Source organism: Rutidosis leptorrhynchoides, chromosome 4, assembly GCF_046630445.1.
Source record: "Rutidosis leptorrhynchoides isolate AG116_Rl617_1_P2 chromosome 4, CSIRO_AGI_Rlap_v1, whole genome shotgun sequence".
NCBI lineage: Eukaryota > Viridiplantae > Streptophyta > Magnoliopsida > Asterales > Asteraceae > Rutidosis > Rutidosis leptorrhynchoides.
Window position 1 is genome coordinate 569,150,952 of NC_092336.1, and position 15,251 is coordinate 569,166,202.

A 15,251-nucleotide genomic window follows, 5' to 3' on the forward strand; every position below is an offset into this window, starting at 1 on the left:
AGGCAAATTGCATAGACGTAATGATGGTAGACGACTGTATGGTTGGCCTTGGATTCAAGAACAATACCCCGAACAATACCCAATATTTCCTTAGCTTAAAATGGTTTGAAACCCGAATTAAAATACCCTCGTATATACCTTATTATTATTAAACTTAAATTTAAAATTATAATTATAATATAAATATAAATATTGAATATAGAAGAAGAAAAATATGTGAGAATCCGTCGAGCAAACTGGCATTTTTATAGTACCTTTTCATTTACTGTAGCTCATGCGATCGCATGAGTTTTCAGTGTTTTTGCCATGCGATCGCATGGCCGCCTTTCCCGAGTTTGTTTGCTAGTTCGTCGACATCAAATAGTGTTACTGTAGCAATAGTGTTACTGTAGCAAATAGTGTTTACTGTAGCAAATAGTGTTTACTGTAGCAAATAGTGTAGCAAAGTCGTTTTCACTGTAGCAATGTAGCAAAATACGGTTTCACTGTAGCAAATAGTGTTTTACTGTAGCAAATAGTGTTTTACTGTAGCAAAGTCGTTTTTACAGTAGCAATTAGTGTTTTACTTGTACATCTTATAATATATATACATATATATATATATATATATATATATATATATATATATATATATATATATATATATATATATATATATATATATATATATATATATATATATATATATGTATGTATATTTACATAATATTAAATCATATAGAGAATTGGTTTAAATTAGTCAAAAATTTTCGGGTCATCACAAATCATCATCATTATCATCATCTATCGATCTTCACTGTTATTACCGTCCACCATTAATCAGTTATCTTACATTTTCCTCACCATCACCCTTATTGTTTTCACCGATTCATTATCACACAACTCATTATCATATGTATCACTAATATTCTCACCATCAATCTACTCACTTAATGTACTCATCCTAAAAGATTTCGCATGGTACCTTAAATCGCTGAAAACAAATATATATTCACAGCATTTAAATCCTCCGGATGCATTTACATGTATCACTCTTTGTGTTCACAGGTCAAAACAATGGAGGGCCCATCAACACAAACAACATGGCCCAACAATTTAATTGAACGTCGGCCCAACTATATATACGGCCCAAGTTAACAAAATCCATACGGTTCAAATAAAAAAACGATAGCTGGATACCTTTTCATACCCAATGGAAACGTGGCCCAACTAAAAAGAACATGGCCATTACAAAGGAGTCCGGTGTGAGAAGAAGAAAAAAAATAACAATCTATAGGTGTTAGACTGTCACCATCATAGTCATCCCCTCATCATCCTTTTGTAGTTGTTTTAGAAGACAAAGCATACCCAGTAGCTACAGCAATGAAAAAGACATAGACTGTACCAGTAACCTCATCATCGAATTATACTATCATAATGGTTCTCATCCTCAAATTATTATCAACGTCAATCATCACTATCAACTTCATCGTTCTAACAGAAATGGAAATGGGATAGAAAAACAGAAACGGTGAAGCAATTTATAACCATACTAAACATGGGTTCCATGGTTTGGTTGGACAAGGAAAACAGGAAACCAGTTGTAGTATTCGAGAGAAAAAAAATATATGGTAAAGGCACGAGGTGGTGGTTTGGCAATGTAAAAAGTGGTGGTTCTTGGAGAAGAAAGGAAGAGAAAAGAGAGATGGTGATGGTTTATGGTGGTCATAGTAGAGGTTAGAATACTCACGGTGGTGATAGGGTGTTAGGGTGGCGGTAGTGATTGTAGGTTGGTGGTAGTAACCGAAGGTGGTTATACGCGAAAAAAGAAAGATAAAATAAGGTGGGTTAAGTGAGTTCAAGGGTGGTGTTGGAGAAGAAGAACAAGAAGGGTTGTTGAGTGGTTCCCGAATGTCATCTATCTATGTATGTATCATATATAGATATATGAATATGTAATATAATATAATAATTATATTATAATATAATATAAAATAAATCATGTGAGTTATAAAAACAGTAAGCAGCCTCAAATTTTAACTGCATCTACCGACAGTTTTCACGGACTGTGTATCGTGCACTATTTGAATTCAGTGGCGGATAAAAGTCTTCGGAAAAATCCCAAAATTTTAAATTAAGTATCTTTATTTATTTAGGTCATTATGGTATAAAATTTGGTTATTAATTATTAAATAAAAATTACATTAATTATTCACTCCCAACCCCAAGTAAAATATAAAAAGTTTTAAAATCTAAAAAACAACTTCTAAATATATTATTAATAAGCCTAAAATTTATAAAACTCATTTTCGAATCACCGTTTATTTTAAAATCATATAAATTTGAATTTAGTTTGCTTAATATCAATCAGAACATTAAACGAGTATTACAATCATTTAATATTTATTTATTTTTTTAATATACTTTATATATATTTGTACATATAGATTCATTTTAAATAACAATTTTATTATATCGTTTATTATTTTTCAATTTAGTTTTTACAATTAAATCATATAATATTTCGATTATTATATATATATATATATATATATATATATATATATATATATATATATATATATATATATTTAAATATATACATATCTATTTACAACTAATCGTTCGTGAATCGTCGGAAATAGTCGAAGGTCAATTGGATATATGAAACAGTTCAAAATTTTTGAGACTCAACATTACAGACTTTGCTTATCGTGACGAAATCAAATAAGAGTTAAGTTTAAATTTGATCGGAAATCTCCGGGTCGTCACAGTACACTTAATAGTAGTTATTTTTAAAAGTAAGTGGTTATTGAAATGTACAAACAAAAGTTACATGTCCTAATTTTTGAATGATAACTTTTAAAGCTGTCATTAACAATTTATTAATAAATATTTAGATATACTCCGTAAATATTTATACTTTGTAGCTAGATTTTATCATCAAAAATATGCTAAGTATTCATCATCTATGTAATCATGCAACAACTTCCTTTCACTACTACAAATTTGAGAATGCAAACCCCTTTTCGAGACCCCTTTTTTAATCAAAAAGAAAAAACCGGTTCCAAAGGTAAAACGAGAGCGGTTCTAATTTTGGCGGAAACAAGGAACCGGTGTTTTTTTGTAAAAATCGGTCTCGAAAGTTAACTTTTGAAACCGGTTTTTTAAAAAAACCGGTTCCAACTTTGCAAACCTGTTTTTTAAAACAACCGGTTTCTATTGTTTAACTTTGGAAACTCCTTTCTAGTTAAAACCGGTCTCGATGCAAAAAAGTGACTGCATATTTTTTTGAGCGGGAGATGAAAATTCAAACACATCAACCCAAATTAAAACCACACTTTACCCTCCACAATCACTTACATCTTGTATTTACTAATTCAAAACCTTCATAGCTAGATGATTTTTCTTTATTGTTATTGTTTTATTCATTATTTAAGTTTTATCAATTTTATTACTAATTTGATAGTATGTTGATATTGCAGATCGTGGATTTGGCATATGGTTACAAAGTAATATCAAACTGAAGAGTGTATGCATGAAGAGCACAATTTGATATTAACTGAATTTTTTGCTTACCAAATCAGTTGATGTTGTTGAAAAATGAAGAATACGATTTGATTTTAACTGAATTTGTTGTTGTTAATCACTTATGATGCTTGACGAATGTTTAAAGAGTAATGAGGATCACGAATCTGCAACTGATTTATGTTAATGAACATCATTAGAAGATATGAGTTTGTTGAAGGATGATGATGATACGTAAAACATTAGCTTTTGAATATGTAATGTTTTTGTTTTTATGAAATGTAATCTGAATTGTGAATGATATGTAATTAAATGTTGATATGAATAAATCTCAGAAGTGTTTTGTTTAAATGAAGTGTTTTGTTTGAATGAAGAAGAAAGAAAACATGATACTGTATCTTCAATATAATTTTTTTTATGAAAAAAAGAAAGAATAGAAACCGTTTTCTAAAAAAACAGGTTTCTTTTGTTCGGAATAGAAACCTGTTTTTTTAAGAAAACCGGTTTCGAAGGTTAGGTTTGGAAACCGGTTTTAAAACCGGTCTCAACTTTATAAACCCCTACCTTAGCAAACCGGTTTTAAAACCGGTTTCGAAAGCCTAAAAAACCGGTCTCGAATCTCCTTTTTTGTAGTAGTGTTTTCATTTGTAAGGTCTTATACCGATAGATCAAAAAGTCAATTATGCCGATAGTTATTGTGATTTATATTAAATTATTATACTAATTGTCATTATCTTTTATTAACTATACTGATTCTTATTGATAGATTGGAATTGCACGGTTGTTATTTATTTGGTTTCATTAAATTAGACCAAATACTCTTATATTTTGTAAATTATACACAATTGATGTACTTTTAAAAATATAAAGGTATGGTGTAATTTAATGAAAATCACAGGGACTATTGGTGTATTACTACATTATGTCTAGAGGTGTCCATTTGGTTCAATCCGAAAAATTAGCCTAGCCAAATAATTTAGGATGAAATGGGTTAGGTACATTTTTAAATTGGTTCAGTTTTTTGGTGGCACCTGAATTTTAAATTTTAAAGTGATTGGATGGATTTTGATTTAAAATAAAAATACGATTTTAACATGAGAAATAAAACTTGTACAATAATTATGTTTTATTATATTCTTCTAGTTTTTAATATAGCAAAACTACTAAATAAATATGTAAAATATGAAAACTATTTACTATTGCATATAATTTCATGTGTGAAGAAATACAAATAATTGACATATATTAATCGAGATGTCTAGTGTAATGTTATAGTTTATATAGCAATCGTGTTTATCAGCGGTTAGTTCTTGAGTTTTTAATTTGATTTAATAGTGAACTGAACCAAATATTCCTATTTTTTACCGAAGGACTTATGCTCCAGCGGTGTCAAGGCAATTTACTAACCTCGAAATTGTGAGTTCGTCCCGTCATGAATAAAAAAGATGTGTGTTTGCTGTTAAAAAACCCTAATTTTTTATTTGGTTGGATTGATTAATTGGTTTTAACTAATTTGGTTCGCGTATTAGTTCTCAAAATTTATGAAAATCAGTTTACCGAAACCGGTTAAAACAACTAATTGTAAACTGGCCGAAGAACACCCATAATTATGTCTCATTTTAAAACATGAAGAAATGAATAAATAAGCAATTAGATATATAATGGGTAAAAAAAAAAGTAGATACCTTGTGTACGTTATAATGTTTGTATAATCTTTTTCCAACATATTCCGTCGGTAATTTTCATATAAAATTATCAAAAGTAATTAATAAAATAAAGAAAAAACATACACGTACTGATCGTGTATAAATAGCAGGCCAACCAAACAACCTCTAAACCAATAAAACAATAATTGAACACAACACAAAATCTTCAATGGCATGCGTAAACATGCAAGTAAAAAATGAAAAACAAGGATGTTACATGGGCCCAAGAATTTCATTCTCAAATGATTTCATAGATTCAAACCACCATCAAATTAACAACACTTACACAGAAGCTCCTGTTTCTTCCGATTTCGAGTTTTCGGTTCCTACTTTCTCTTCAAACTCTGCAGATGAAGTCTTTTTTAAAGGCAAAATGTCACCATTGAAAGAGAATGTGATTACACTTAGAGATGAGCTTCTTGCAAGCCATGATGATGATGATGATGATCATCATCATCATCATGGTATGTTCAATAGCACTAAGAATTCATCAGGTTGGTGGAAAGAAAAATTTGGGTTGAGAAAAAGTCAAAATGGAAAGAATGTTGGTGGCTTGGAAACCATTGATGAAGCAAAGATCAAACCTAGTTTTTTCAGTCCTAATTTCACAGGTAATTAATTAATTACTCCTAATTAGCATGCATGCTTTTATATCTTTGAAATATAATTATAACTTTTATTAACAGTTTTACTTCTCTTTTCATTAATGCAATTAAAATGTCGATTTTTATGTGTTACTGCAAAGTAACCTACATGATGTCAATCAGTAACACGTGTGTTTTTAAATTTTGAAACTATTAATATAAAAATGTCATTCAAATGAAGAAAGAAAAAAATGCAGGTATATTAATGTTGAATATTTCTTTTTTGCAGGAAGCAATCGTTATAAGTGATTTATGCATGAAGATTAATTTTAAGGAATTAAGCAGTTTATTAACTATTGAGGGTGAAGGGTTATTTTTTTTTCCTCTTTTTAAGGGTATTTTTCATTTTTTATGTTAACTAATATTAATATTTCTAGGAAGCTAGTATTAGTTTAAGAAATTAATGTGTGTAGATTAGTGATTTAACTGTTGCAGTATTCTGTATAAATATTTGCAGTTGAAGGTTTGTAACCCTTTTGTGTCTCAATTATTGTATGATATCAAGTCATTTAAAGTATTAGTTTGTTTATATAAAAACAAACAATTACTCCGTATGATTCGGCTTTCAATTTATAAAAAAACATTTCTTATTATACAAATGTGATGTGATAATAAAATGATGAGAATTAGATCTTGTTCCAATCTCAATATGAATAGCATATATGATATGATATATTATGTTAATATTATATTTTATTTTATTATATTTTATTATATTTTATTTTATATTTATTTATATAATACATGCTTTTTGGAGTTTGTTCCCTTGGGATTACTTGGAAAATTCCAGGAGCATTATGTAGAACGACCATGGCACCATCACACCATGTTCCTATCCTTCACATACATACATTCTAAACAAAAATAGTTACTGAAGTACAGAACTAAAGAACATATGCTTCAGAGTTGAGACACAATAGTACTCACAAAACATAAATTATAATTAATTTCAGATATAAAATGTACTCCGTATTAATCATTAATCATCAAAATACAATTGACATGACTTAATGATGAACAGTTTTTGTCATTAAAGTTTAGTGGGTACAAAAACAATTATTATTATTAATATATTTTTTTTTTTTTGGCGAAAAAGAAGAATTGTATATATTCAAAAGATCTTCATCAAAAATTCAAAACAAAAACAATGAAGATATAAAGGGGATACAAAAACAATTATGTGGTCAACCTCGATTCAAAATAATGAACAGGTTTTGTTTTTCCCATGCATGAAAAAAAAAAGTTTTTGGGTAGCCACTGGTACGGGGCCGTAAGATTTTTGTCTTTTTAAAAAAAAAAAAATCTCTCTCCAGATTATCAAACCGGCAATAACCTGGTAACAAAGTGAGGCGCCTAACCACCCAGCCAACCATTCACTTGTGTTATATTCTTAGAACTAGGTTTTGAGCACGGCTGCTTAAAACCTTTTCAAATTAGTTCTTACTCTTACTAAGGACCTGCAGGCTGCAATAGTGAATTGAGTGTATAAGACATGTAATTTTGTAGTAATAGAAGTATCATCTAGTGGAGTATTACAAAGAATTACAGTTCATATAAATTATTTTTCTAATAAAAAAATGATTTGATAGTAGTATCAAAATTCGTTTTGAATTAATCCCTATATCCCCTATATATAATTATATTAGTTCACTTTTGTTTAAAAGGGATCATGAACAAACACCCCAAATGAGAAATAGTAATATATAATAACATATTACCACACTTTGGACAGACTATTTCCATACCAAATTCCTTCAATATCTGGCCACCACACAAGCTATATTCATCCTACATTTTGAATCATATAATTGAATCCTTAACATAATAACATTAATTAATGAAGTCGTTTACTTCTGCAGACTGTAGCCCCACGAATCGCAAAACCTCAACAACAAAAAAACCTTGTAAGCCAAAAAATCAAATGGGGCTACCAAAAAAGGGTTCAAGGAGATAATTTAACTACAAATGCCTTGGGTCAAATAAAGTTTGCCAATCTAGATGTGTTACCAAATAAGGCTACCGAATCAAAACATGTATTAACTCAATAAAGTTGGCTAATCTGACAATGTACGTTGAAATTTTGTAAAGCAAGAATGTGCCATCTCCTATTATACATAAGTATTACACATCAAACCACTTGATACCACTTTCATTCATATAATCAGTTCTAAAATCACTATTTAATGCAAATGAACAAAAAAAATTATTTGTGAGCAAACTTTATAGTTCATATAATCCTCATCACAATACGACTCCCAAAACTCTCATACTTGACACGAGTGACAAGAAGACCTCATTCAATAGATACCCTCAAACATAACGTGAACAAAACTTTCTGCCCCTGCTCTATGTTTACGTCTGCTGACTTTTACATTTGACCATCCATATTCAACCTACTATTGCAAAGGAACCAAAGAATTCCGTTAGTAATAGCATACCAAAAGTGATTCCATTGTGAAACAATAGAAAATCAATTTGACCCTTCCCTTAATATCATCAAAATATCAATAAATTTAAAAGCCAATTAATAATAATGAAATTTAAATGAGTACGGTACATATTGAAGGATGGAGTTGTTTGTGGTGGTCACCGATAGAAGTAAGTCTACAAATTTTGCAAGACTTTTTATTTATAAAATTATAGAAACCAACCATAATTAGTAAATCAATTAAATATAATATGAAAAATATTTATAAAATCAAGAAATTCAATCAATTGAAAAATGCAAGAAAATAATCTGTCAATCTGTTAGGCTTGAATTTGTGTTACTCTTGTTTGATGTTGAAGATAAGATCATCGCCGCTTGAATTTTTCCAGAGAACAAAGGGTTGGAGAGAAGATCGTCATTTTTGATTATCGTAACTGATTCCTATTTTTTAATTACGATGCATTAGTTTATGATAAAACTTGATTACATCCTTTGAATAAAAAAGAGATTGAGTTATGAAGCTTCACGTGATATCCTTATTAACTACAGTACGTATTAACTAATTTAATTTAATTATTTAATAAATAAATAAATCTATCCATTAACTCAATTTATTTAATAAAGTTGTTGATAATGACAAGTGTAAATTACAAATGTCATTAATCCCTTTAAATTTGATTTTGTTGATAAATAAGCTAAAAATTTCTCTTTTTTATATAAGTAATATATAAATATATAATATATATAGAAACCAAGTATACATGTAGACAAATTCGTACTTCTTAAAAAAAACCAAAAAAATCAAACCCCCAACAGAGAATCAAACCCGCGACCACCCGCTTGCAAAATCACACACCAAACCATTTGGCCACCAATGCATTTGTCTAAAGTTATACAACTATAACTATTTATGCACTCAAAAAATCGTAAAATTCAATGGCAAAGGTACTATTCATAAATTTCTCCAAATGGCAAAGATACTAATCATAAATTTCTCCGAATGAATATATGTTATAATAAAATATAATAGCATGAAAACAAAACCTGGAGCAAGTCAAGATAATGTTTTAGAATTTTAATAATAATTATTATTATAATTCACTTTTATACTGACTCCATCTAAACATGTCATCTTCACTATCATCAGACTTGGTTGGACTCTCAGCAGCTGCAGCCGGAACATCATCTTTAATTTCTTTTTCCGACTGTACAGGTTTCGCTTTATCTGCATCCTCCTGTAAAACCAACACGTTCGTTCTTCCATTAGAATGCAACAATTTGCAGTCCATTAGATATTATAATATTACAGGTACAAACGATGTTTGAGAAACATTTTAAATACCTTGGTTGTTTCATGAGTAGGCAAACCTTCCTCGTCATCCTCTTCTATCAGATTATCAGGGTCATCATTTTCAGAATCTTCTCCCTGAGCTTGTTTTAGCCGTTCAATTACTTCTTCAAAATATGTATGACCTGAAAAAAATGAATAACATAATAGAATAAGCAATGGTACATGATTAAAAGGATAAGAAACCAAAACATTATGTGCATTTAAAATTGAATTCAACTTCCCTAAGCTTAATTTGCATGTATGTGAATCACAGAGGTATTTTTATAGTTGTAACAAAAAAAGATACTTCAAAATCAAAATAAAATTTCCCATTCATCATACTAAATGTTGTTAAAAACCCCCCGATTACTCTTTTTTAAGAACAAACCAATCCTATTTTTCAAAATCCATTTAATTAATCGGTCAAGGTCGGTTAATGGGTCAAAATCAAATTTTGTTGGTCAAAGTTAAAATTGGTCATCATTTTAATATGAATTTAAATTTAAACTGGAATTATAGAGTTTATGAACAAATAAACGGTCATGTTATGTTTTCAGACAACTATGTTAAAGTATATGTTTATGGTTTTGTAATATATGTACATATAATTTTTTTTAAATTTATTTGCAAGTTTATATAAAGCATTCAACCTTATGGTTTCGTGACATGAGGAGATATTACAACACTTCCAATAGTAATTTTGAAGTGTATTCATCCTCATCAATAAGACATTTCTCTCATTTTCCATGCACAATTACACATATCTTCGTATATGTAATATTTCAAGATGAGTATTAGTATTTTCCTAATCCTAACTTGCATTCTCTTTCTTTTCCCAATCTAAACATTTTAACAACTACAATATTGTAAACATATAAATATACAAGCTTAGGATAAAATAATAGGCGATATATTATGTAATAAATAAGATACTTGCATAAACCAATTAGCAAAAAATCACAAAAGATTAAACATTTGTGAGTTAAATACATGAAATTAGTGTAATTAGATCAGGATGTTACCTTTAGCACGAGTGGTTAGAGCATCAGTAAGCCTTAAAGGTTGTTGTCGTTCTTCCTTTTTGTACTTCAATTTTATCTGCGAGCGAGTCCGCCCGGGGAAACATTCTTTTATCATTGATAGATCTGACCCAAACTGATGTACAGCCTGAAGTTTGAAAGAACAAATTAGTAATTAATTAACTTAAAAAAAATACTTAATCACAAGACCCCAAAATAACTTCAAAATGAGAAGGACTGCAAAGCATAAATGAATCAAGAATACATGCAATAGAATACCTCGAAGAAAAGTTCGGTATCTTGTTTTGACCATTTCACTCTTGTTGGTGGTTTTGTGTAGGTATGATAATTATAGTTGGTTTTATTATCGTTCGAAATACCACTAGAGCTGCAACACCATTAATTACAGGGGATACAACATGAGATATAATGATGATACATTTGTATATATCTCAAATTAATCATGCTGAACTTGAGTACCTTGGATCCATCGTAAATGTTGATGCGGCCTTTTTCTGCAACAACAAAAAAGAAAAAGAAAAAAAAAAAAATCATAAACCAATACATAGCAACACTTGAATGTTATTATATGCCTTTTATGTTCTATTTTATAAATGGTCTTTGATGTATGTAAATAAACAGCAAAAACAAAATTTAACACTTAATGCTAAAAGACAATGTAATAGCTTAAGTATAATATGATATGTTTATCAGTGTAATAATAACTTATCATGTGATTGATCTAAAAAGTATGGAACAATAAAAAAAACATGATAATTAGGTTACGTACCTCAATCCGCTCCGTATGCTCTCTAAACCTGATTATATCCATCAAGACAAAATTGGTCATTTGCATTTCACGTTCTTCCTCGGGTATTTTTAGCATTTCCGGGTTCACTGAAAGAAATAAATAAATACTTAATAATGGTCATATTTGTACTTAAAACCACTTTTAACATTCTAAATGATAATATTACCTGGTCTCCTATTTCGTTTAGTCGAGTGACGAAACTTCTTTTTGGGTGCTTCATTCAAGCCACCTGTATCTTCATCGGCTTTTTTACGCTTTCTAACCTTTTTCACCTTCTCAGTAACCAGTTTCTTTGACTTATTACTCTCTATTTCACTAACTGGTTCAATTTCCGGTCCACAATTATTGTCTTCGTTTCCAAGTACAACGGCATCATTGGTGATGTCATCATCAGGCTCGTCTACAAGCTCAAATGCCTTATTGGATTTCTTTCTTAATCTCTTTGAGGATCTACCGGCTTGATTCTCGAGATTAACTTGAGAAACTTCAGTCGGATTTGTTGAATCTTCGATCACGTTAAATTCAGATATTGTCTCAGTAGTAGTTTTAGCAATCTGATCCACTTTACGAGTTTGTGCATTCGGCTTTGGCTTAAATTTTCCAAGCTTTGTTCCTATACAGAATTCACCAGAGTAAGCAATTATTAAATACTCCCCCGTCCCAGTTCAATTGTCTTGTTTCAACTTTGACTCTAAGCTATTTTTTGTGTGTTATTACTTGATGAACATTATACTGGTAAAATTATATTAAAAATCCAATCCATTGATATAGATTTTATTGAATAATATTTAAAGTCAAAGTCAGAAAGAAAAGACCTCCCTACACAAAACAGGACGATTGAACTGGGACAGAGGTAAACCAAGCAGTAATCTTTCGAAACCATGACAAAGGGTCCCAGGTACAGTTAAAACTATATAGAAGGTTTTATGTTTTAAAGTATATAACTTTTGCTCCGTTTTAATTCGTTTGACCACATGTTTGGTCAGCTAGAGAAAGAGCATAAACCACACTATTTCGTATGTAAATGGGTCACACTTGTAATCTCTACATAGATGTAGCATGTGGATATACCTGATCGAGTTTTTGACTCGGACATAATGTCAAGAGATTCCCACATAGATGAGCTTTCTGGATCCTAAATTTGAAGACGTTATATAGTAATTAGCCTGTAGCAAAGATAATTAACATGGTTTTCTTAAGTAAAAACAAATAAAAATAACTTAAATTTCACCTTTAAATTGTCATTATAAATGGTAGCTTCCTCCCCTGTCAACGGATCTACCTGTACACGACTTTCTAAGTTCGTGCAAGAATCGATATCATTGATGAAATCACGTTCTACGGGTCCCGTTTCTCCCAGATTCCCATCCATAGATACATCAACATTTGGTGTTTCTGAGTGTAATGATGCATTCTCTGCATAAACAGAATGTAAAATCGTTAACCATATATTTACATTTCTCAAGGAAGCAAAATATAAATTAAATATTGTTAAATATTGAGATAATAAGACCAACAATAATGCAATATAATATACGAGATATATCACAACATTGGATGTTGAAAAGCAGTGATCCATACACTGATAAGGGAGATATAATAATATATTAATATATTATCTCGTTTAACTATATTTAGCAGAAATAGTGCAATTTACTAGCTTAACTAACCTGTTGCCATTCTAGATTCGTGTTGTAATTCATTAAGCGATTCCGATGCAGGAAACGATTCAGCATTCTGTGTACAATTCTAAAAAAAATTAGATAAACATGGTCAGCAAAAACATGAAAACATTATATAATATTTACCCACCTCTTCCTGTGATTTATTATCAGAAGACTGTCGATGATCATGAATATTGACATCATTTTCAATCTGTTCCTCTTCAATCCTGCCTATAGGCTCATTATTTGCAGTTGCAGTAGCCTCAACAAGCTGTTTTAATGGGGTGGGTACGGATTTTGGTTCGGGGAGTGTTTTGGGTTTTGGTTTGGGTTTGGGTTTAGCTAAGGGTTGAAACTTTTTACTGGCTTTTGCTGCAATAAAACAATCAATTTAAACAATGAATGAACTTTGAAGTATCAAATGAAGATAGTAGAGAGAAGAAGAGAAAAAAGATAGATTTATATACCATTAATTGCAGCGTCACTTGAAATCAAATCATCAAAATCAAGATCCATACTGAAAAGGTACAAGAATATCTGAAATCAAACGAAAAATATATTATTAACTGTGAACAGCATGTCACTTTTAAATATGTAGGCCTTCACAATGTACCAACATAAAAGCAAATGTAAATTTAACCATACACTACGAACTGTCAAAACAATGATAAAACAAGAAAAATTGTGCTTAGGCATTTCATCAAACACTTGATATGCACTATTAATATGAAACTTGTTTCAAGTATTTCATCAAACAAATTGTTCACATACAATCAACAACATATGAACAAATGGAAAATTACTTAAGTCAACCATGTCCAACACTTTTTTACCTTTCTAGACGATTTTTCGGCCGGTTATAAAAAAAACGGGGGTTTCAGCTAAACCACTCAAAAAGTGGCACGTGAAATTATCAAACAGCTTATCAACAGTGTTGACCGGTGGGCAAAATCAAATCATCGAGAGTGCGTAAAAATTGCAATTAATCATAAAACCCCAACGTAAAGATTCTTGAAGATCGGGTTGGACAAGAAGTGCATTTCAGCAGAAATTAACACAGTCCATATACGTAATTATCTGTATGAAAAAAACTTGTAAAGTCGAAAACTTTTAACAAATACAGATACAATTACTTACCTTTTAAGTCCTGAAAGGAGAAATAAACCCAGGATGTGAAGAGATAAGATGATAATATTGAAAACCTCTGGCTCGGTGACGGTTGCAGAGGGAGAACTAGCACCAATTGAGTATTTTATTTTGATATTGAAATAAAAGAATAGGGTTGTTTGCCCTAGTGGTAAAGGATAAAAGAGACGTTTAACCTAAAGTAAGGAGGAGGTCATTGTTTCGAGTGTCGGCTGATGACATATGTTAATGTTTTATACGGGGTCCAACTCTCCAGGGATCCAGTAACTTAGGCCCAAGCACCGCCCAAATTTTTATTTTTTTTTATCAATACATATAATTGGTTGGTTTGACAATAATATATCTGCAAAATTTATATCTACCAAAGTAAAAAAACTTAATTAAGCCCTTGGTCCCTAAAATTTTATTTTTTTTCATTCTTGTCCTTAAAGTATTTTTGTTTCATCCTAACCCTTAAAGTTATGATATGATTTCATTTAGGTCCTCAGTTAACGGATTGAGTAAACGGCAGTTAATCATGGGGACCTAAATGAAACCATATCATTACTTTAAAAGTTAGAATGAAACAAAAATACTTTAAGAACAAGGATGAAACAAAAATACTATAGGGGCAAGGATGAAACAAAAATACTTTAGGGACCAAGGGCGTAATTAAGTCAAGCGGGAACGACAGTTTAGAGAAATAAATAACAATTACTCTATACTTACTTATATAAGGGGATATCAACCGTAAATGTGCATGATTGGTATTTGGTTTGTTACGGGTGGTTGCCTCTTTGCTTGCACAACAACTCTCACATGGCATGCCTTTTGAGTTCTTTTTGTCAATGTCTTTCGGCTTTATTATTTGAGGCAACAGCAATCGTCGATTTATTGGCGATTTGACTGCCGCTTAGAGCCTAGATTGAATCCTAGACAGACTTAAAAACCCATGAAATTTGATTCAACCATGTCCATGACGTCTTATTTTTATTTTTATTTATTATTTATTTTATT

At 30.4% G+C, this 15,251-nt stretch overlaps 2 protein-coding genes across 2 annotated transcripts; one reads left to right on the forward strand and one right to left on the reverse strand.

Annotated features, from left to right (window-relative positions):
• Positions 1-5,359: 5,359 nt before the first annotated feature.
• LOC139904640 (uncharacterized) lies at positions 5,360-6,317 on the forward strand. Its single transcript, XM_071886573.1, has 2 exons — positions 5,360-5,824; positions 6,087-6,317. Exons 1-2 carry the CDS (start codon positions 5,383-5,385, stop codon positions 6,104-6,106), a joined length of 462 nt encoding a protein of 153 aa, XP_071742674.1. The 5' UTR covers positions 5,360-5,382; the 3' UTR covers positions 6,107-6,317.
• A 2,936-nt stretch (positions 6,318-9,253) lies between these two features.
• LOC139845384 (uncharacterized) lies at positions 9,254-14,401 on the reverse strand. Its single transcript, XM_071835646.1, has 12 exons — positions 14,247-14,401; positions 13,577-13,646; positions 13,258-13,481; positions 13,116-13,182; positions 12,677-12,861; positions 12,517-12,580; positions 11,612-12,058; positions 11,425-11,531; positions 10,914-11,149; positions 10,638-10,782; positions 9,628-9,758; positions 9,254-9,520 (listed from the first exon to the last, which is right to left on the reverse strand). Exons 2-9 carry the CDS (start codon positions 13,623-13,625, stop codon positions 11,096-11,098), a joined length of 1,197 nt encoding a protein of 398 aa, XP_071691747.1. The 5' UTR covers positions 13,626-13,646; positions 14,247-14,401; the 3' UTR covers positions 9,254-9,520; positions 9,628-9,758; positions 10,638-10,782; positions 10,914-11,095.
• Positions 14,402-15,251: the final 850 nt, after the last annotated feature.

Excerpts from the sequence above, each read along its gene's own strand:
- LOC139845384 (XM_071835646.1), bottom strand. The coding sequence starts at position 13,625 with ATGGATCTTGATTTTGATGATTTGATTTCAAGTGACGCTGCAATTAAT. Across the intron at positions 13,482-13,576 it reads AAGTGACGCTGCAATTAATG|CAAAAGCCAGTAAAAAGTTT; the intron begins GTATATAAATCT and ends GTTTTATTGCAG. Across the intron at positions 13,183-13,257 it reads ATAATAAATCACAGGAAGAG|AATGCTGAATCGTTTCCTGC; the intron begins GTGGGTAAATAT and ends AATTGTACACAG.
- LOC139904640 (XM_071886573.1), top strand. The coding sequence starts at position 5,383 with ATGGCATGCGTAAACATGCAAGTAAAAAATGAAAAACAAGGATGTTAC. Across the intron at positions 5,825-6,086 it reads TTTCAGTCCTAATTTCACAG|GAAGCAATCGTTATAAGTGA; the intron begins GTAATTAATTAA and ends TCTTTTTTGCAG.